General features: G+C 37.9%; 1 protein-coding gene across 14 annotated transcripts in view; it reads right to left on the reverse strand.

The window, feature by feature from the left end:
- Positions 1–22,723, reverse strand: part of Syne1 (spectrin repeat containing nuclear envelope protein 1) — a 428,383-nt gene that overhangs the window by 80,270 nt on the left and 325,390 nt on the right. For all 14 annotated transcript variants that reach the window (XM_058573624.1, XM_058573630.1, XM_058573631.1 and 11 more), the window contains 11 exons: positions 21,436–21,537; positions 17,331–17,450; positions 14,846–15,046; positions 12,213–12,386; positions 9,459–9,590; positions 8,266–8,462; positions 7,455–7,587; positions 6,760–6,942; positions 4,632–4,781; positions 3,941–4,117; positions 3,356–3,511 (listed from right to left, as the gene is read on the reverse strand). In XM_058573624.1, coding sequence (XP_058429607.1) covers positions 3,356–3,511; positions 3,941–4,117; positions 4,632–4,781; positions 6,760–6,942; positions 7,455–7,587; positions 8,266–8,462; positions 9,459–9,590; positions 12,213–12,386; positions 14,846–15,046; positions 17,331–17,450; positions 21,436–21,537 — 1,725 coding nt within the window. The remainder of the gene's footprint in view (positions 1–3,355; positions 3,512–3,940; positions 4,118–4,631; positions 4,782–6,759; positions 6,943–7,454; positions 7,588–8,265; positions 8,463–9,458; positions 9,591–12,212; positions 12,387–14,845; positions 15,047–17,330; positions 17,451–21,435; positions 21,538–22,723) is intronic.

Consider the following 22,723-nt stretch of genomic DNA (forward strand, 5'->3'; position numbering starts at 1 on the left):
AGAACCCAAACCTTTCAGCCTCCTGACTCCCAGCCCCTGCTGGAGGTTCCACTGAACCTAAAACTGCACAGGGTGCAAACCCCAGGCCAGGGTGATAGGATAAGACAGGCACATGCTTACATTCCTATCCTCAGGAGTAAAAAATAGATTTGAAGGCCCCGGATGGTAGAAAGGAGAAAATCTCCAAATACTTTAAGTTTGGATAATGTCATAATTATGTAATAAAGACTTTCCTCTTCTCATGACCCAGATGTTGGGAATGGGTAGCTGTGGATAAGGTATTAATGAGTACCATTTATTATTAATTACAAATTTTGTGCCTCTTATTATTATTGCCTTTTTTGTTTTTGTTTCTGTTGTGATTCAACTTTTTTCAACTGTTTCCTCTTCATTTGGAACATAGGGATAATAATACATTTTCTGCTTACTTTTCTAAAGGCATAAAATTAGATAAATGTATATGAAATATCTTTTAAGCTATCAAAAACTAGCCAATTGCAAGATAATGTATTCACCCATTTGGCAATCTGCCACACTTCAGTGAAATCTATTTTTTTTTATATTGTAAATCTATTTATTTTTTAGCATGAAGCAATTTTTATTTGGTGTATGAATTAGAAATTCATGCATTTAGCAGCTTAGAGAGAGCATTTTTGTTTTTCATACTGTCCTATCATGTCTACTTTATAATTCTGTCAATATCATGACAGCTTTGGCAACTGCAAAACGAAACTTGTGACCACGGAGATTACAGGTCTTTTATGCAGTATAGAAAATATAATTACCTTTACATTTGAAAATCTTTTCTATTTCTTTAAGAAATAATTAACCACACATAAGAATCCTAAGTTATATTTAATAATATATAATCCTTATATATTTAATTCACTCATTAGAAATTAAGTTTATCTCCATTTATCCACAGGTGTTAATGCTTTTCAGTAAATGGTATTAAGCAATACATCTCAAAAATGCCCTGATCATGTACATTGGCATAAGAGCAAAACCGAGGAGGAAAACAGAAATACATTTTTTTTAATAAAATAAAGGTGTGTTTTCCCTTCCTTTAAGTAATAATTAAAAGATGGTTCTGTTTCTGATCAATGAAGCTAATCAGAAAGACCAAACCTAACATTTTTTGTTCTAATAAATCATTCTCAGCTGGGATTAAATCATAAATATCAGTTTTTATGTTACATTAAATTAATAAATCACTTCTAAAAGACTGGAAAAATATTCAAGATTTTTAAAGCAAAATAGAGTTTGAATCCAGCCACTGATTTAAGTATGCTGGCTTGAATTTCACACTTTAGTCCAAAGGCACAATTTCTCAAAAATGACAATAAATTTTATCAAGGTTTGTAGCATCGCCAAATAGAACCTTTCAGTTACGCTATTGTGATTTATGTATAATGTCCCAAAATAACTGTGTGGGCTACTTTCTTTCTGGTTTTTTGGTTTCAAAGAGATGACTTTTCATCTTAAATCACAAACTGGCATTGGTATAGAGCTTTTAAAACCCCAATGTAAACTTTCTCTCCTGACATTGCCTGAACTGACCCTCTGGAAGACAAAAACTTTGGTCCTAAAAGGAGTAAAACCTGGACAAGCTTGAGTAAGATTTTCCAGATAGCAGTGTGTCTCTCTGTTGAACAGAAGACACACATAGAAAAAGAAACTAAATAGAAAATGGCAGAAAAAAGCACATTAAAGAGAAAAGGGGGGAAAAAAAAGGTGAGTAAGTAACTCAACCAAAGGCCTGACTTTCCATCTTTAAAAATAAAATTTTCAAAATTCTGAATTATTTATTTTTGAATTCGTAGCCTTAGATTAGAAGGTATGACTGGCCCCTAGGGAACTGGAAGTGCTGCACAGTTCTGATCTCCAGTCTTCCACATTCCCATCTTCAGATGTGAGGCATTTTAAAAAATGATTATTTAAAAGTATCTTCCTTTTGGAGGTTCCTTGTCATCTTTATGCACCTTCAAACTTACAGCCCATTAGCTGGGGAGCACATAGTCTTCCTTCTCTGAATCCCGAGGCTCTGATTGAATGCTTAAATATATAAGTGCTCTCGTTACATGTGTCCCAAACAGAAAACACATTACTGAGAAGGAAAATAATTACCAAAGTCCTTTCTTTTCTAAATCTAAATTAGAGAAACAGATTTGGGGAAGGAGTTTTTTCATATGATTACTCAGTTGAGTTTTTCATGGTTCATAGGGAACACTGTAAAAGAACAGTTCTAGGTAATCTGAGAATAGTGCAAGTTAGTACATTATTTTATTTTATTTTTCAGTACATTATTTTAAAGCCAATTTTATTGCAGCATTAACTGTAACACATTTCTTTTGTTTCTTTGTTTTGATTTGGACTCTTTATTAGCAATGATATTGTTAGGTACATAGATTTTTTTAAAAAATTATTTTATTTATTCTAATTGTTGTATACATAAGAATCCCCAAGGAAATGTTAGTTATAGGAAAACATTTGGAACGGGACAGCTCCATCCTCCACCCTCGTCAAAAACAGAGAAGCAGAATCTGCGAGCTTTCCTAGGTGACAAATAGGGAAGAACAGGGTCTTCTGTCAAGCATATGCCTTGGAAGAGAGATATAAGTACAATCAGGCCTCTGGAGCAGAGTTCCAATTGCAGGAAATACAGAGGTGAGAAGTCAAGTTAAATGATAACTTTAGGAAATGCTCAGACCAGTCCTGAGCATGGGCCAGTCTACAGTTTCTGTAACAAGTGAATGGTATCAAAAACAAAACAAAATAATAATAATAATAATAATTATTATTATTATTATTATTAAGGAGGCTTAAGAACTCCAACAAGCAAATGTGCCATAAAGATATTGTATTCTTTGAATAAAAAAGATATTTTAATGGCAATTAAGGGAATATGATTAAAGAGTTGAATATGAAATAACATTAAGGAGTTATTGTTAAAATTTTGTGGTGATATTATGGTTGCATAAGAAAATATATATTTCAGAGATGTGTATTATAGTATAGAGGATTAAAATGACATGATATCTGGGGGGGGGGGACTATGACATCTTGATGAAAAAAGAAATAATCCAGGCAAAATGCCTGAAATCTTGCTAATTCCCAGTAAATGGAATTCACTGATTTCTCTCTACTTATGACTATATTTGAATAGTTTCTTAATTTCAAATTTTTTAAACAGGTGAAAAAAGCCCAATAAACTCTTATCAGCTCCTATCATCAGAGAAATCTGTTACCAGATTTCAATTTTTAAAAGTATTTAACTTGTAATTTCAGACCCTATAAACTCCTTTGGCATATGCTGTGAAGTTATGAAATGGTGCATGAGAATCAGACCACTTACCTGACAATCTTTCAGTGTGTTCTGAACGGAAGCCTGATCTCCAATTTGATGTTGCTGTTTCAGTTTCTTTTCCTGGGTTTCAAACCAAGTTTTTAGACACTGCACATTATTTTCATATTCTGACCAAGATTCCAGCAAGCCTTCCAATAGCTGGATCTGAACAAACACAGTGAAAGGAAACTTGTGATTTTTATGTTGAAATCAAATCGTGAGAAGGCTAATTAGTCTGGACATTATTTCCTGCACCTTAAGAATTCTTAAAATACCACCCCATTGTACTTGTATTTTAAAACATTAATTTTATTAAGTGCAAATCAATGTGCATTATTGGTCAGCAAGAGAGAACTAAAATCAGCTTGAAGTAAAGGCAAGGGGAATTTAGATGCATCTTTAAAGAACACACAAAATGTACCAAGAGCAGATAAGAGGGCCAAAGGCAGGTGAGAGCTAGGCCGGGTTCACTGCCATGGTCCCGAACAGCTAGGGCCCCGTGCAGCCCTACTACTTGTGAGATGAATTTTCCTGACAGTGAGCTTGTATCTGGAGCTTCGTGGAAATGTGGCAGCCACAGGCCACCTGGCGTACCTTCTCAGTTACCAGACCTTGCAGGATTTGCCAGCTTTTATTCATTGCTCCCAGCTGCTCAGCAAAATCAGTCTTGTCACTGCGCTTGCTCTCCACATCCTGACTGCTGATTTGTAGTACAGACTGGTTCACAAAATCGACCGTCAACTGTTTACAGTTTATGTCTATCTTAAAACCCTAAAAAAAGGAAGAAATAGGAAAACAAGTTTGTACACGTTAAAATGTCTTATCATATGGGAAGGAGGAAAGCCTTAAATGACAGTAGTATTGATATTATCACTTTGCACAAGTGACATAATGTATAAAATATTGATCCATTATTTTCAGAAGTTGAATTACATATTTGTATATGTTATTCAAACATACACACACAGATATACATATTTAAGCAGAAGATATAGAATTTGGTAAATTATATAACCTCCCTATAAAAATATTTCTCAATTATATTTATTTTATGATACCTAAGATTTTTTCAAATAAAAAAAATTACTAAAAGTTATCCCTAACACCTGGCAACCTTTCTGTGCCAATTGCTAGGGATGCAATTTTCTTGTTTTTGCATGCCTATCAGGCCACTATGTATGAAATATATGTTCCAAGATCTAATTTCATGATTTGAGTTTTGGAGTTCTTTCAAATAAAATGGTATAAATATGTAAAAGTTGAAAACAAAAAAAGTACTAATTACTTTATATTTTTGAAGATATTCATGAATTGCCTTGTAACCTATGGCATTTTTTATGTCCTCTTCATCCTTTCGGATAACACTTTCCATCAGAGAAATCCAACCCATGACTTCAGAAATGGCATGGCGGGAAGGCAGCTTGTCCATTTGGAGCTGTCCATGTCAGAGAGAGAACAAGTCCAAGAATTAAAATCCAACCCAATTTTTGGGCTAACATAGAATACATTAGTTCTTACCAACGTACCAATAGAAATAACACTTGTCATGTCATTTTTAGATCTTAGAAGCTTGAAACATCAGGCAAGCATTGAACAATACTAGTCATTTTATGTGCACTTGACATCTAATACTATAAACATTGTGTAAATATTAACTAATTAATCAAAACACCAGCAAGAAGAAAATATTGTTCTTATTTTATAGCTAGTTTTATGAGTTTTAAAAATGTGTAACAACAAAACATTTAACAGATGTATTTTATTAATTATCTTGTAAAATCTCTGTGTATTATGACTCAGGAATGTTAAAAGAAGGAAGAAAAACACCACACTACAAGCTATCAATTTCTAGATTTTTTGGCACGCTAATATTTATTCCAAAGAGCATAGCCAATTTTCTGAGTCTTTCAAATATACTTAGAATTCTGAATTTTACTTAATGTATCACATTTTTATGCATACACTTATATTGCTTTGAAAGAACAAAGGTAACTACTTTGAAATATTCATAGATCAACTTCTGTGTGGTGGAAATGAACATGAGATTGTCCTGCCCTCCAGGAATGGAGAAATGCTGATTTGGGAGAACTAGGGCATATACACTGAACCCACTCGATGCACAATGGTGAAGGTCAAAGGGGAAAAGATAAAGTGTTTTGGGATTTCAGGGGTGTTTGGTGCATTTGCAGATAAGAAGGGAGCAGTCATGGACCAAATCTTATTCCCCATAACAGACCCCATATGGGATGAGACTGTACCATAGATTGGGTCACTTCAAGACATTGCGGTCATCTTGTTTTGTGTAAATACATTCTATGATATTTGTACAATGATAGATGTCCCAAGGACACGTTTCTCAGGACACATCATTGTCATTAAAGGATGTTTGTACTGACATTTATCAAGTGTCAGTTGTGTTCTTGTATGTAGGCTAGTAGACCTTTTACCAGATTATGTTATACATCTTCATAATTACTCATTTAATGTAGCTGCCCTCATTGTATCCAAAAGAAAACAGAGTTTAAATAAAGACAAAGATTCTAACACACACACACACACACACACATTAAAGAAGTTTTGGGAAGAAACATTATCTCAGTGGGGATTTGTAGAATAATTTTTAAAATGTAATGCACTAGAAGAGAGAAAAGACAAGTTGTAAGACACAGGTGGTTTTGAAAAACCAGCCTCTATCTCAGAGCAAAGCCTGTCCAAGGAAGGGACATGGCCTTTGTCCTTGGAAAAACCCACAGAGCACTCCTAGGCACATTCCCATCCTGCTAAGTTGTTTTTCTACAGGAGAGATCTGCTGCGTCAGGTGTCCCTGACTCAGTCAGGCTAGGTGGGGATCCATAGCAGCCCCCTAGCAGCCACCAATCAGCATGAGACAGGGAAATACCTGGGATGCCAGATAACCCTCCCAGTAGTTTATGGTAGTTGATAACCTGTTGGGAAACCATGTAGTTCAGCACGTACACTCCTCTTGGCTTAAACCAATCAGTTCAAACGAATACCCCTTTTGTATTGACCAATCCCCCCTACCTAACTTGTTCCCGCCAGTGAATGTGCTAATCATGTTTTAGAGTTGTTGTTTGATTTTCCCATAGCGTGAGGTGATTTGTTATGCTGTATGTGAAGTCCCTGCCCTTTTCAAAGAATGTATATAAGCTCTGCTCAAGCTGTTCTCCGGGCTCTTTGCTCTTTACCTCTTCAGGTAGGCTTGGAGCCCCAGCATGCTGGACCCCTAATAAACCCTTTGCTGTTGCATGAGACAGTCTCTTGGTGGTCTTTTTCTCAGGCGTTCACCCGACCTTTTCAGTTTAAATTTGTGAGCCCAAACAGATTAATGTAGTTCTCCACTTACTATGACTTACATAAATTATTACTAAATAAACCAATCTTTGTTTCCCTACCTGGTGAAGCTTCTCTTGTATAGCTGGAATATTGGTCAGCAGTTCAGTCCACTGGCCATCAATGTGAGACAGCTCAGTACGAAGGGCAGCTGTGTCCACCTTCTTTAATCGAAGGAGCTGATTTCCTGTGCTTAGGACAGATGATTTCAGGGAAGATTTGGCATCCACTTCTTTAGAAAACTCCTAAAAGAAATGACAAAGTTCAAATTAGGATTAAATAGTTAGGTCTGCCATTTCAGTGCACAAAACAATTTTTTCCTACATCTTGAGGGAAAAAAGCATATGTTTGCCCGCAAATGAAGTGAATTGCTACTTGGAACTATTTGCAAAAAAGAATGCTCAGTATAAATAGAGATGAGTCCCATTAGTTTGGTAAGTACTGAACACATATATTTAACATTGATAAATATTCTACAGCTTAGTTTATTTTTAATATTTATTTTTTGTAGTTGTAGTTGGACACAATAACTTTATTATTTATTTATTTATTATTTGTATGTGGTGTTGAGGATTGAACACAGGGCCTTGCACATGAGAAGCGAACGCTCTACCACGGAACACAACCCCAGCCCCTACAGCTAGTTTTTTAAGGATACCCAGTGACAGCTGATTTCCTTTGTTCTGGGTATGGGTCAGGCCTGACCTATTGGCCTGAAAACCAAAATCAAATCAATGCCTTAGGATCTCAAACTTACCAGGAAAGCATTCAGATGATCACGGACCATTTCCAGCTCTTGAGGGACTGTCACAGACTGTTCAGTCCAAAATGCTAGCCTGTCTTTTGCAGATTGTAACCAGCGAATCAGATCTGCAGATTCACTTTGATACCTGGGAATATATTAATGAGTCTGTTAAGTAAGCGTTCAACCCTCATCTTCTACTCACTCATGATATTTGCCAATGCAGTTTGAAAACAAGAGACCTGATAGATTTAGAACCAAAGTGCACTAGGATGATGCTCTGAAATTTTTTTCTCTTAATGTTTATGTCCTGATCAGGTCTGTCTCTCTGCATTTCAACCTCCCATCCCTTAGCAGAAAAAGAAAGAAAAGAAAAGAAAACAACTTTCTCTTCCTTCACATTGTTGCTTCTTAGAAATATTGGGTGATGGGTATATAAAGTTCTTTGAAAAAAGGAAGAAAGTATTTCATTATGTAACAGTTAGCCATCTCCCTTCCCTACATACCTTCCTTTGCCCTGACAAGCTCGCTTGCTTAATCAACATTTTCTCTTCTCTCTTAAGGCATTATTATGAACACCCAGGTTACAATCATTAGGCAAAGGAGGACAACAGCTTAGAGGTAAGCTGCACCAAGCACCTGCCTCCCTGATCACTTTGAATTAAGTGTTTATACAATTACAAAAGAGTCCAACTGGGGCTTTCTGTTTGTTATTACTTTCCAAACTGTGCAATTTTCCAAACTTGTGTATCTTTTCCAAGTCAAGCACTCTTATTAATACACTGCAGCTCTTATCCCAAAATATGCAAAATAGATATCCTGTTACCTGGTCCAGTGTTTCAAAATTGTTTCCAATCTGTGAAGTTCTTTAGACACTTTGTTAGTATTATTGAGCCAGCGCTCTCCAAGTTGATTTAGTTGGCTTTCTAGATCTGAGCAGCTGATAGATATCAGAAGTCGTTTTCCATCATCTAATACTTGATATAATTTGGGCTGGTATTCATTAAGGCTGGATTTTAAGTGCTAAAATAATGGCAATATTTGGTTAAAAGTTTGGATACTATATTTTTTGAAAATTACAATTTCTCTGGAGTCCATAACATTCCCGTTATCTGTTATTCAAATATAAACTATATGCACCCAATTAACATTGAAAACTTGAAAGTTTCATCAATATCCCAACTAAAAATGTTCTTTTCATTTTTTAAATTAATTTTAGGTGCATTTAAAATTGTCACACTTAATTAATTCAAGAATAGTATGACACTGATAAAAACTACACAAAATTCTGGTGAAAATGCTTGCCAAATTTTCAAAGTGAAGTCTCATTTAGAAAGAAAGAAAGAAAGAAAGATGTATTTTTTAATGCTGGGGATAGAGCCTATGGCCTCTGCAAATCTAAATGTTCTACAATTTATCTGCACCCTCAGACCCCAAATCATAATTTTTTGTGTGTGTATGTGAGGGGACTGGATCTCAATAAGTAGAGGGGTACTCTACTACTGAGCTACATCTCAAGCCCTTTAAAATTTTTAATTTTGAGACAGGGTCTTGCTATGTTGCTGAGGCTGCCTACAAACCTGTAATCCTCCTGCCTTAATCTCTGGAGTCTGGGATTATAGGTGTGTGCCACCATGCCCCACCCCTCACCCCCTTTATTTTCAACCCAAGGATGCTCTACCACTGGGATGCAACCCCAGCCTTCATTTTATTTTATTTTATTTTATTTTTATGTTGAGACAGTGTCTTACTAAACTGCCCAGGCTGATCTCAAACTTGAGATCCTCCTGCTTCAGCTTTCTGAGACACTAGGATTACAGGTTACACCACTGTGCCCAGCCAAAAAGACTTTTAAAAATATTCTACTATAAGTAACACAGACAAAACTACCTTTTTAAAACAATATCAATAATGTAAAAGAAAAGTATAACTATTTGATCACAAGTTTGTTTAGATTCTGCTAAAATGACTGGGAAGATTCTAAAGGAAATATGGCCACCCGTGCCATGGGGATGCAACCTGGTAGAGGCTTGTGCGTTCCGTGAGCCTGTCCTCGCTCTCCTCCACCAGGCCCACGCTCGGGATGCTGTTTTCCACCACCTCCAGCTGCCTGCTGAGTGCTTGGCGGTCTTCGTCCAGATGGGACCATGTCTAGAAACGCAACATCAGTCTATCAGCAGAAGAACCCTCCTTAGGGAACATTATTCCTCCTTGTGCACAAAATATATGCTTGACAAGATTCTCTTTCAGGCTACGTAGGGTTTGCTTTGGGCAGCAAAAGATGGATTTGAAGCCAGTAATCAGATGGTGGCCCTCAAAATTATTGTAAATGGATACTGGTGACTGCCACTATTACCTCGATCACCATGAATGATACTAAATCTCTGGACTTTCATCAGAATATTAAAATGGGGATCACTACCTTCTCCATCGCTGGTATTAATTATAAATGGAGCAATGCATGTAGTGTCACTGGAGTCTGGTGTGCCTCGTTTCATGCTTTACCCCAGGAAGGAGTTAAGCATAAGGATAAGCATGTTTGCTTTTCAAGAACTGAGTGAACTAAGAATAATAGATTTGTAAATAATGCTTAAAATGCAGACATTTAAAAAATATAAATATCTACTATAGATATTCGGTTAAAGAAAAATATCAAATCACTTATTCCTAAATTCAGACTTTTTTATTATTTGAAGCTGGAAAAGACTTTTAAAATAAATGTCACTTGAAGTTCTTTCTCATAATTTATAGTGCGGATCAGCAGTTTTTCGATATGCATTTCCACTCTGATGTGCTGCTGGAGTGGCAACAGAGCATAACAGTGAAGGTTCATACTTTTCCCAAATACTAAACAATTGCCAGATCTAGTAGTGAATAATTAAAAAAAAAAAAAAACCTCAAAAGCCCTGGCTCTCTGGAACCTACATCCTAGAGAAGGGAGATAGGCAATCCACAATAAAAATGAACTTAAAAAAATACAAAGAGTAAATTTCAGGGCATACAGAGTTCTTGGGCTGTGGAAGAATGAGTTTGAGTTGAGCAGGGTGGGGGAGTCCGGGTGTGAGCACGGGATGCTGTGGTTAAGTGGCACAGTCTGGTCAGTTTCATTGAAAACACTCTTTTCAGTCAGTGAAACCAGGCAGAAATGGTGTGACTGCTGACTGTGCTCCCAGTGAAACTCGTGTCTTGGCAAGATACTGCTCCCATGCTCACTCCTAAAATAGTGGTTCATGATATGTCTTAGAGGGTTGTGTCAAACTTGGATGCATTCTTATAAATGTGAAATGCCTATCTCGGAGACTGACAGAGCACTTAACTGTGACTGTTATTACAAGATTTCAAATGTTAACTTTGAAAAATTTGAGGAATTTCTTTCCAAATTTTAGCACTTTGGGGAAATCCATGTCTGGAATTTTTGGAGTTAGCTAGCTATGATGATGCTGGCCCAGTGAAGAAGGCAAGATTTAGAAAAATGTAAACACGAGATGTAGATAAGGCTGGGGGAGTGGATGAGGAAGAGAAGGAAGGGGAGAGAGATTATAATCCCTCCAGCTCTCACAGGAAAGAAGAATGAGAAAGCTGCAACTTCTTGGGGCAGTTGATCTCGTTAATGGAAAAAAGAAGGGACCATTGACATCCATAATTTCTCACAGTGATACAGGGTTCTATGGCTGGTCAGTTAGGCTCTACTGAGCACCTGTTGGTATTCAAGTTCACATACCTGTGGTGCACATCTGTATGACTCCAGAGCAATGCTCTAAAAGCTTTTTCTATATAAGGCCAGAGAGTAAACATGTTAGCTTTGGAGACTGTACAGTACCTATTGCAACTACTCACATCTGTCCTTGTGGTGTGAAGACAGCCACAGATAAAGTATAACCAGAGAAAACTTTTTATATGTTCCAATAAAATTTTACCAAAACAGGCAGTACATCATATTTGGCCCGCCGGCCAATCCCTGTTCTAAGTCTGAACCTTGGTTACAATTGAGATCCCTCTTCTATCTATAGCATGGAGTGTGCTTCCTTCTCTGTACAACTTTCCATTTTGTACTATGTTTGGCCATTGCTTGCCTGTTGCCTCATTAGACCATGAGCTCACTGAGGGCAGTGTCCCCAGTGCCTGGAAATCTGGTAGCAGCTTGATAAAGGCTGAATGAACAAATACTTGATTCATTTATTGGTGATGAATGAGGGTGACTAAGTTAATGCAGAAATGAAATTTCATAGTATCCTTTTGTGATTAGCAGGACAGCATATTCAGAGCTACAACTAAGGGGAATACTACAAATGGCTTCTCTGATCTGAACCCAGATTTTCTGATTTCAAACCAGTGTTCTTTGGCTGCTACTAAATGAATCCTTGATTTTCTGCTTTTGGAGCAGAAAAAATGGACCCAGGTGGCTGAGCTCTGGCTTCTGGATCCTAGTGACAGGTCTTATCACAAAAGCAATTGCACTGGGGACAGAGCCAGAGGTATATTTTTACATTTTTTTTCCATGCTTTTAATTAGGCTTTTAGTTTGAATATTAAATCCCTAAATCTCTTCATGCAGTCTGAGGTCAGTATTCACCCAGCTGACTTACAACATGGTACAGCACATACCCACATGTAAATAGGAAATACAAGAGGAACAGGGCATCACGTAGCCATAAAAAAACACAATACTGGACCAGATGGCCCAGCCAGCTCCAAGGTTACAGGAGACAAACTTCATCTCTCCCTGAAGGCCTGCCCTGCAGCGGGGAAGGTGCTGCATTGGCCACAGTCTTACCTCTAGAATGTACTCCAGCTCCACGCCTCTCTTGTGAGCCCCCTTCAGCACAGCGGATGCCTGAGCCATCAGCTCTGTGTGGGACTGGGTTTCTTTTGGGACTGCAAAGCTGATGATCTTTCTGAAGAGTGTTTCTGTCAAGATCATGTGAGCTTCCAGGCCCTGAAAGTACTCCTGCAATTTTGCAGGTAGAAAGAGGTCAGCAATTCATTCAGACACTACTTCCAGATAAACATTGCTCCAAAGATGAAAACTGATGGGGCTCATTTAATAGATGGATGGTACCATTCCACCTGTTCTCACCTCATTCTTGGCCCAGGTACTCATCACTTCCTAAAGAGGCTTCCTGACCAGACAGGGGTTCTGGTCTCCTGCCTGGCCTCTTCTCCCCATCTAAGTGCATCCTGTACACTACTGTGTAGTAGCCACAAATGGCCTCCAAACCAAACTCTTCATAGATGACCAGCTGCTAAACAAAAACTCCTCTGCCCTCTAATACCTCACCCCTTGCACTCTGGCCTTCCTTACTTCCCTGACACTGTCTCTCACTAACCCCACCACACCAGTGGCCTGCTGGATTCTTTGGCCGTACCTATCTCCAGTCCCTCACACCCTATCTCCAGCCCCTGTTTAACTGTTCTTCTCAAGATGTTCTCACATAATACAGTTAATGACTCTCCGTCCATGACTGAGTCTGAGCCCTACTTTCTGAACTTCCAGACTATTTGCTGTACTTATTTTTTGCTTCCAAACATAGTTTGATGTTAAGATTAAATTCAATAAATATTTTAAAATTTTCTTCATATTTTACCCCCACAGTATCGAAGGCCTTGTGTGACATTATGAACATCTTTGAAATACTACTTGTCATGTGTAGTAGATTCTGGAAGATGGAGATGGGCCTTATTCTATTTTCTATACCCAGCACCATGGACAGAATTATAGAACTGGAATGTTGAGAATGGATGTTGGAGGTTGAATGAAAGTTGATAAGAACATACACCATTAATTGTGTGTTTACTGCTTGCTGGGTGCTCCATTAACTCTTTACCTGACTCATGTCATCCTCATGCTAAACCCATGGCTCTCTGAGATGGGTGGCTTTGTTTCCATGTACAGAGGAGAACAGCGAGCTACCCTGCTCCCCCAGGTAGCTCACTCACGGATGCCCAGCTAGTCACAGCAGAGCTGGAGTAGAATTCATATCAACTGCTATATCTATGCTCCCTGCCAACACTGTAGAACTCTTCCTCAGAACATTGGCTTGTTAGTGGAAGCTAGAATCTTTATTTTTAACCAACAATTATTTTATCAAAGAATCTTAAAGTTGGAAGAGATCTTGGAGGTTGTTTAGCCCAAGATGCGCAGAGAGCTGAGATTCCTCCCACAAGCTCCCTCCCTACCCCCATCCCTAACCCCCATCCCACCCTGACAGCCTTGGCTGGACTTCTCATGACCATGGAGGCTTCTGCTCAGGGACAGCCTACTCCTTTCAGAGTTTGTCTTCTACTGAGCTTTATTTCTCTGTTATTTTTATTCATTGATCCTAGCTTTCCTTCTGGAATAACTCAGAATGATTTTTTATGGCTATGGTCAGATTTGAGAAAAACCAGCTGTGAACTTTAAAGCAATGTTTTCAAAGCCAAATGATAAAGCCTGAATAAATCATAAAACTTTGGATAAAAACCTCTGGGAAAAAAAATAGCAACAAATCCCAATTCCCTTCCCCCAGTTCCCAACATCTACCATTGTAAACCACCAGAGCTACATAATGGTAGAATATGTTAACCACCTACAACCCACAGGGATTTATTTGCTTGTTTGTTTCCTTACAGGGAATTCCTGTGGCCTGGGAAGCTAGGTTTCTGGACTTGGAAACTTTCCATGGTCATTGCTAAGGAATGCAAGTGTTAGTTTTGGTGTGTATGTTAAACAGGTCTTCTTTCACTAAGCACTATTGTCCAACCTGAGTTTGGCCCACACAGATGGTGAAATCTCAGGCTTACCAAGTTTGATTATGAAGTAATTGGACTCAGTGTCCCCAGGAAAATCTCCAAGGTTCACAGCAATTGAAGAAGCATGTGTTTAAAGGCAGAACTGAATGACGCATGTAAAGGACATAAACCCCAACCCAGGCCTGAGCGGGCAGCTCTGCATTCCCAGAGCAGAGCTGGGAGTCCTAGGCCAGGGCAAGAGAGGGCAGAGACAGCCCCAGGGCTAGATGAACAAATGACCACAAGAGACGTACAGGAAAAAGTAAGAGTTAAAAATGAAGCTGGGATCCTCTGAAGGGAGTCCTTGAGTTTCTCCTTGGATATGGTTAATGTAAGAAGAAAGCCTTTAAATCCTAGTGTGTAACCGAGAAGCAAAACTACTTGTAGTTTTTTTTTAATTTAATAGAATTACAGAAATATATAATTAAGTTAATTTAATTTACAAAATCATAGAAACACCATAATTTCTCTGTGATACTAAACGCTAGTGGGTTTAAGACACATTTTTAGTGATCATTATAAAGAATAAATTATGTAAATAGAAACTTATAAAAGACTTAGGAGAGTAGGTGTTACTAAATATAAATCAGGACTTGAGAATGTTCTCACAACCATATTTTCTTTCCCTCTTTCTCTTACCTTATGTTTGTGGAGCAGTTGTTGGATTTCCTCTTTGGAAGACACAGTGATTTTCTGGTCCCCTGCCATCTTCTCTCGTCCGGTTTCTAGCAGGTCAGCCAGATCTTGCAAGGCCCTTTCATACTGGCTCTTGAGAGCAAGATTTTGGTTCAGACCACTCTTCCGAGAGCCAATGGTCATCATCAGCTCATCATACATGTCCTAAGACAGAGAGACAGTGACAATCACTCTCAGTTGACAGTCTGGCACCTCGTTCAGTGTGTGCTACTTGCCAAGTCCACTACCCAACCAAGGAAGCTCCTTCTGCTATGACCGGCAGGTCTCCTCTGCATGTAGATCACCTGCCTATCTTTCTTATGAGCCTCACTTGGAAGACTTCTTTCAAAAACTGCAAGCTCTTGACTTCTGTTCCCATGCCTACAATATGTGGTTTACAGATCTGTGGCTCTACAATGGCTTCATACAAATTCGCCCACTAATGTTGCTCAGTATTCTGTTTAGTTTTTGTTTTAATTTAATTTTGTTTTCTATTGACAGGCAATAAAGCATGGAAGAGAAATTGAAGAAAAAAGAACTGCATTCATGAGAATTTAAGGATGGAGTCACTGGAGCAAAGGATAAAATATGCAATAATGTGGAAATAACTATTTTGGAGAAAAGTAAAATCAGAGCCTTACCAGGTGCTATACACCAGAATACAATTTAGATGGACTTGAAAATAAAGAAATAAGGGGAAAAAAAGTATGCCTATAAAAAAATAAGCTCATTATTTTAAGATTCCAAAGGACATAAAAAAGAGTTTCCTAGAGATGGCGCAGGAGACAGATTTGACAACTCTATTCTCAGGAAAGCCAACAGTCTGCAATGAGATGTGGGCTGAAAATGGTGAAAAAGTGTCCATGTGGCTGAGGGGGTGTCACAGAAAATACAATTTTAATTTTTACCATGTTCTCAGCATTTATATAATTTTAGAATAATTGAATACAGTATCCTTAACATTTCTGTCTGCTAAACGATATCAGATTTGGGATTGTCTTTGAAATAAAGAGCTAGAGAAACAGAGGAGTTCGATGTGAGCAGAAAGACTTGAAGACTTAAAAGGGCCATGTTTTCACCAAATGTGGTGAGTAAATAACCATTTAATCTGGGAAGACATTCCAGGAGACGATGATGTGCCAAACAGAAAATTTACTGGAGGCACATGGACCTGCTCAGTGCATCATCTCAAGGATGAGCAGCCAGAAGGTTCAGCCTGGAAAAGTTCAGCCTTAATGCCGATTTGCAGCTGTGATGTTGGACTCTTACACCTGACACTGAAGCTCTGGTGGGAAACCATCTAAAAAGTGCAAGGCAAAGCTTTGGGATTATGACACTGTGCAATGCTAGATAAAGGCATGAGGCAGTTAAAATGGAAATGGCCTTTGTTTCTAAGAGCTATTTCATGTTCTCCAAAGAAGGAACTTGTGACCTTGGACTTGACTCATACTATAATCCTCAATTGTTTTGCAATAGGCATGCAGAGAAAACCGTGTGTGTGTGTGTGTGTGTGTCTATGTATGTGTGTGTATTTGTGTGTGTGGTTGTGAGAGAGAGAGAGAGAGAGAAAGAGAGAGAGAGAGAGACTCTGACTGTATGTGCCTGTGCACAATTCTTTCTTAATATAACATAACTACATTGTCAGATGGTAAATTTCACTGGTCAAGTATCTTACAATTGTCTTCCCACTCTGATATCAGACTTTTGCTTGTGTCTGATCTAGAAAAGCAAATTATCTCCAAAGGTTATTCTATGTTCCTAAGGATGCCAGGAAGTGTATTTAGATTTCAACCACTTTCTACTTTTTCAATTTTTCTCTTTTGCTGTTGTTCTAGAACTGAAACAATGTCTCTATTCTGCATGTATAGAAAAATAAGCTACAGTTTTTGAATATTAAAAAACCTCTTTTTAAAAAATATTACTTCAATACTTGGGGAGATAATGAAATATAAGAGTGCTATTCCCGTTTCAACTTATCTAAGTAGGAGTGGTCATAATTTTATCTTCTAGAGTTGAAGATAATATGTTACTATTGAACTAGATCATAATATTTTTAGCACCAGAATAATAATGCAAATATCAGAAAAAAATGTGAATCTTAGAAGTATGTGAATGTAATTCATTTTATTGCACTAAATATGGCAAAAGCTTAAGAAAAGTTTCCAAGACTTGCATGGAAGAAAGGTTGAGACCTAAATTTGGGGTTTTATAAAGAAAGCCAAGGAAAGGGGATGGGGTTGTAGCTCAGCAATAGAGTACTCACCCTGAATGTGGAAGGCACTGGGTTCAATCCTCAGCACCACATAAAAATAAAATAAAGGTATTGTGTCCACCTACAACTAAATAAAAAACCTAAAAAAAAAGAAAGCCAAGGAAATAGAATAATATTTTATCAACCCTGAGTTAGAATGCACCATTGCACCTGGATAGAGTCCACTGAAGACTGTACCTGGAGCTTGGAGAGTTCTTGTAGGGAAGCCTGCTCCATCTGCAATTTGTCACCACGCCTTTTTAATTCAGTGATTCCTGCATCCAGTTCCTTTAGTCCCTCTTCAGCCTGTTGTATTGCCTAGGTAAGATTTATGTCATTTCATTAAACTCCTAAGGACAATTCCACCCCCGCCCCCACTCCTGCACAAAGTCTGATTATTGTGGCTCTATTTGTTCTTCTTCCCTCTACAAACGAACAAAAACAAACAAACAAAAAAATGAGTTACATCAACAAAACATAAAAAGCATGGTCATATATTATATTAAAAAGAGAAGAAACCCCTTTATTACAGTACAGCCCTACCTTCTTAGAGATAAGGAGGTAGGAAGGATGTGGGGTTGAGGATTGGGAGAAGGGCTGGGTGAATAGAAACACCTAAACAGGAAGCAAGATGTAGAATATGTTGGCAAAAGTATTTGTGTAACATTTTCTAGGGTATCATGTCTTGTTTCCTGAAATGCAGCGGGAAGCACCTTCAGAGAGAGACGCAGGGAGGCAACAGGAGATATCTGACAGCATGTTGTAAAATGGAAAATAAACCAAGCAACAACTAGCAAAGTGGCTGCCATTGCAGAGCTTTGTCTTTTGTAGAAAAAGCACAGGATCTCATCCTGGACCTCAAGGAGCTGATGGTCTGGTCAGGAAGACAGAGGAAAACAAACAAGGCTGAACACAATTAAGTGCTAAACTTTATGGTGCAACCCTTCTCCACTAAAGGAGTCTGGAGAAGAGACATAACAGACCAGCAAAGCCTGGGCTAAGTAGGCTCTTGGAAGAAGTGCAATATCAGTTGTCCTTGAAGGCTGAAAAGAACCTGGACTCCAGATGGCAGATGAAGCATGTGTGGTGTGTCCAGTATTTTTTCTTTTCTAAAATTTCATTGCAATCACACCAAACATTTTGCTTGCTAGTTTTTGGAGTGTTACCGCCATAAATCCACAAGGGCAAGGGAACAAGGAAGAAGATAATACCAACAAAATCCTGGAAGCTGAAATTGGGAAGAGCACATGAAAGATGGCTTAGAAAGTGTGGGAGCTTAATCCTAATCTAACAGCAGATCCACACCACTAGATTCAGAAGATCCACACCATCAAATTTAGAACCTTGGGAATCTCAGGAACTCTGAGTCAAGGAGGAGGGTGCTAAGAAAGAGGGCTGGTAAGAAGCTACCTGAAGAGCAGTTAAATCCCCAGGTCCCCTCCTCACTCCACACTGCCCCTTCCCCTCCCTGGTGAAAGACTGACAGTTCATTTTCTGGGAGAAGGTAAAATAGAGAGCTTAAGTGCTTGATTGAAAACTGGGGAATAAAATGATAAAATGCCATATACAATGCTCAAGTCTTTTTCTCTTTCAAGAACTGCCATGGACAGTAGTATAGACTGAAGGAAAAAAATCTCTTAAGACCAATAGAGAAGCCCTAAAAATTGAACACAAAGATTTTCCAAAATGGCCCCCACACATCACCCTTCACTATCTCAATCTTGTCAAGCTCCATCCTTACTTAAAGTTCCCATTCTGCTGTTTTTTTCCTCAACCTAAATGTAAACAGACAATAAAACATGCCTGTATACCTAAGAAAACTCCAACATGAAAGACAGAGAATGACATAAGTAAACAAATAAAAACAACTCGGAGCAAAACAAGTTATCCAGAAAAATTTCAACCAACAAATAAATCATTAATGTACCCAGAGAGATTACAAAAGATAATGCACTCATTAAAAAAAGAACAGGATACTATAAAAAAGGATGATTCAGAGAATCAAAATAAGCTTGGGAAAATTAACCACAAAATAAGAAATGGATGGAGCTGAAACTGAAGAAGAGTCCCAGAAAATAGAGCAAAAGGACAGAGAGAGAAAAAGATTTCTTGATTAAAAATATTAGAGGATTGGACAAAAATATCCAATATATGATTGAAAAGGGAGACATACAAACTGAAGAAACAAAAAAAAATATTAAATAAATGATTAGAAAAGTTTCCAGAATGGAAAGATGAGAATTTTGCCAAATTAAAAAAGCCCATTGAGTTCCCAGCCCAGTGGATAAAAATAGACCCTCCCCCAAGGCATGTGATTGAGAAATTTCAGAGCACTAGGGATCTTAGGGAATCAGGATGATTTTTAGATTCCTCAATCTGACACTGGAATCTAAAAAAAACAATGTAGTCAAAGCTTCCAAACTCCAAAAGAAATTTCTAAGCAAGAATTCTATAAAGAGCCAAACAATCAAATGTGAACATAGGATAAGAATATGTCAACATGCATAGAGCTTGAAAATATAGCTATCATGTACACTTTCTTAGGAAGCAAGAAAGCAATCTAACAAAAAGAAAGGCTCAGGACTCAGCAAAGAGTAGATGTAGTAGAGGGAGAAGTGTAGGGGCAGCCTAAGAAGACAGCTATGCACCAAGCTCACCTGCAACAGGTGTGTTCTAGGGGCAGCCCTGTGACTCAGGGGAGGAGCAGATACCCTGAGGAGTGGCATTGCATGCCTTCTGCTATTTTTACCTTCCTAATCCAAGAAGGGTAGGAGTGGAATTAGCACACTCATGAGCTGCTTTCCATTTACTCAAATAGATAATCAAATTGTTTATTCAGTGACATTTATTTAGTTATATTGGTCAATAATTAGTAAAAAAAAATGTTACTTGTGATCAATCTATCTTCTTTTTCACATAAGAAATCTAACACAAGATATCACCACGGGTGTTCAAATCTCATTTGGAATCACATGTGTTATAAACAAAAAATTTAAAAGATCTTTTCATGTGGAAGATATAATATAACAGAATGATTTTTAATTGGGGGTAAATGAGAAATCTCTTCTAAAATCAGATGAAACTAGGGTCAATAAAAATGCAGATTCACATGTTATTTTGCAAATGATTTCAGGTATCCCTCTCACATATGTATTGTGGGAGATTTCTATTGCAGATTTTCTTTGTGGTTTACCCAAAGATCCCTTAGGGTCCACAGAAATGAGGTAAAAAATTCCACTCAACACACACTTCCCATCATGCATAGCTGATGTGCTCTGTAGCGTCCTTCCCATTTCTTGACCTCTCTCTGTTTTCACTGTCAACACCCTGGTTCACATTCTCAAACTTTCTCCTCAGTGCAGCTTCCTGCTTCCTGAGCCTGCTGCTGCCATGATGGCCATCCACAAAAGGGACCTGGAACGGACGGACATCCATTCTTCCTCTCCAACATCCTCATGACTTTCCTCTGCCAGGACTCTCCAAGGTGAGTAAAAGTACCCGGAAGATTGCAAGATGATCAACCAGGATGAAACACTATGCATTTGACCACGATCATTCTTAATTTTCATTTTTGTATATGCTTTCTGAGATAGCATGGTGAATGCTTATAATTTATAAGTAAATATGCATGAAGTTGTGGTGTATACCTATTTATTTTTCTTAGATAATGGGGTATATAATCAATGAGTTGTAGAGACCCCTGGTTTATAGAATAGTCAAACTATATGATATTCTGCAGGCCCTCCAGACTACTTCAAGTTTACTCATCCGATCTTATTTCCTTTCCATAGTTTTCATCCGTGCTAAATTCAACTGACTGGATTACCTGTGTTTCCTGAATTTGTGCCTTTTTTCTTGTTGGACTTTGGTACCTTCCTTCTAAGTCACTATGTGTCCAAATCTCCTGCATGTCCAATTTCCCTCTACGAAGTCTTCCCAGACCCTCTATCTGCTGGAGGTAATTTACCCCCTTCTGAATGTCCAGAGTTCTTTCTACCATTCCAAGGACAGGCTGACCTTCTGTCCTTGGGAACATGTTTAATCACATTGTTGGGTAGCAAACTTCTTCAGATCAGCATCTGTCACTGACACCTTTACCTATCTTACCTTTTCTAGGTCCACACAGAAGTGACAAGAGTCAGTGTCACCAGATATGATATTCAAATCCAGCATTCAAAACGAAAATATATGACAAACAAAAAATGCCACAGTAAGCCATTAATCTTTCATAGACTCTTTGAAATGTCACAATACACCAGATATTTGTGCATTTGCTTTTCTAGTAGAAGGCAGCTGCAAATACCTCTATTTGTTCTGCTACAGGCTGTTCAAACACATTTGCCAGTTTCTGCAGAATGATGTATTTATTGTCAGCCAGTGATGTAAACAACACCTTCAGGTCATTCTAAGGAGGAAAACAACAGGAAGACTTAGCATGTGTAACAGAGAATTCAAAATGATCATAAATATAATACAGATTTCTAGAAATTATACCAAGTTATCCTTTGGTATCTGTAGGAATTGTTTCCAGGACCCCCCACCCCTCAATACAAAAATCCAGGGATGTTCAAATGTCTTATAGAAGTTGATGTGAAATTTGCATACGACCTTTACACATCCTCCAAAACACCAGATTACTTATAATACCTAACATGTAAATGCCATCACAGGGGAAAAGCATACAATTCTTTCCCCCAAATATTTTCAATCAGTGCTTGATTGAATCAGTGGGTATATAACCCACAGATATTCAAGGTTGATGGTAGTTGTGTAGGACTTAATTTTCAGGAGAAACAAAAATGTTTCATGGGAAGGTAAAAGGGACTAGTAACTGTTTACCTTGGGGCTAAAATAGATTTTTTTTTTTTTTTTTAGTGGTGCTGGGGACTGAACCAGGGCCTTGTCCCTGTGAGGCAAGCACTCTACCAACTGAGCTATATGCTCAGCCCTAAAACTTGACTTTTGAAGAATTTACTACACAAAGCATTTTCCACATAATGAAAGAGAGTTGACATATCTAAGTAATAAATAATACTGGTCTTCTTAATTTTGTTAAATCTGAAATAAATGAACACATTTGAATTTTTCAGTAGTCAGAGAATTATTTTTATCTAAGAAAACAATCTACAGGTGTTTCCCAGTTTGGGAAATAATATTTTTAGGAATAATATATTTTTTCTTTTCATTCTCTTTCTTCTCCTTTCCTTACTGTCTTCTTCAATTCTTTTCAAAGAATTTGTGCAACTTTTTATAAAATTCCATCCAGAAGTTAAGAAAATAAATATTATCTATTAGGACCAGAGACTTTAAGAGACAACACTAAAAGGTCTTAGTCACGTTATTTGTTCCTAAAGATTCATTTAAATGTTCAATATACTTATATGCAGTTAGACTCTTACAAAAAGGAGAGAGCTCTCAGAACTTCAGTACTCAATGTCAAAGGAAATAAGGAGTTGGAACAATATTTACATTAAAACACTTCCAAACTTCCCAGAAATATCAGCAATATTTAAATTCTGTATTGTATTAGTCACCCAACACATATGCAGGAGTGGCTGCTCATCAGAGGATGAAGCTCAGCTCTTCACGTC

The sequence above is a fragment of the Marmota monax genome, unplaced genomic scaffold (assembly GCF_021218885.2).
Source record: "Marmota monax isolate L192 unplaced genomic scaffold, Marmota_monax_Labrador192_F-V1.1 WCK01_AAM20220418_F8-fsc00114, whole genome shotgun sequence".
Classification (NCBI taxonomy): Eukaryota; Metazoa; Chordata; class Mammalia; order Rodentia; family Sciuridae; genus Marmota; species Marmota monax.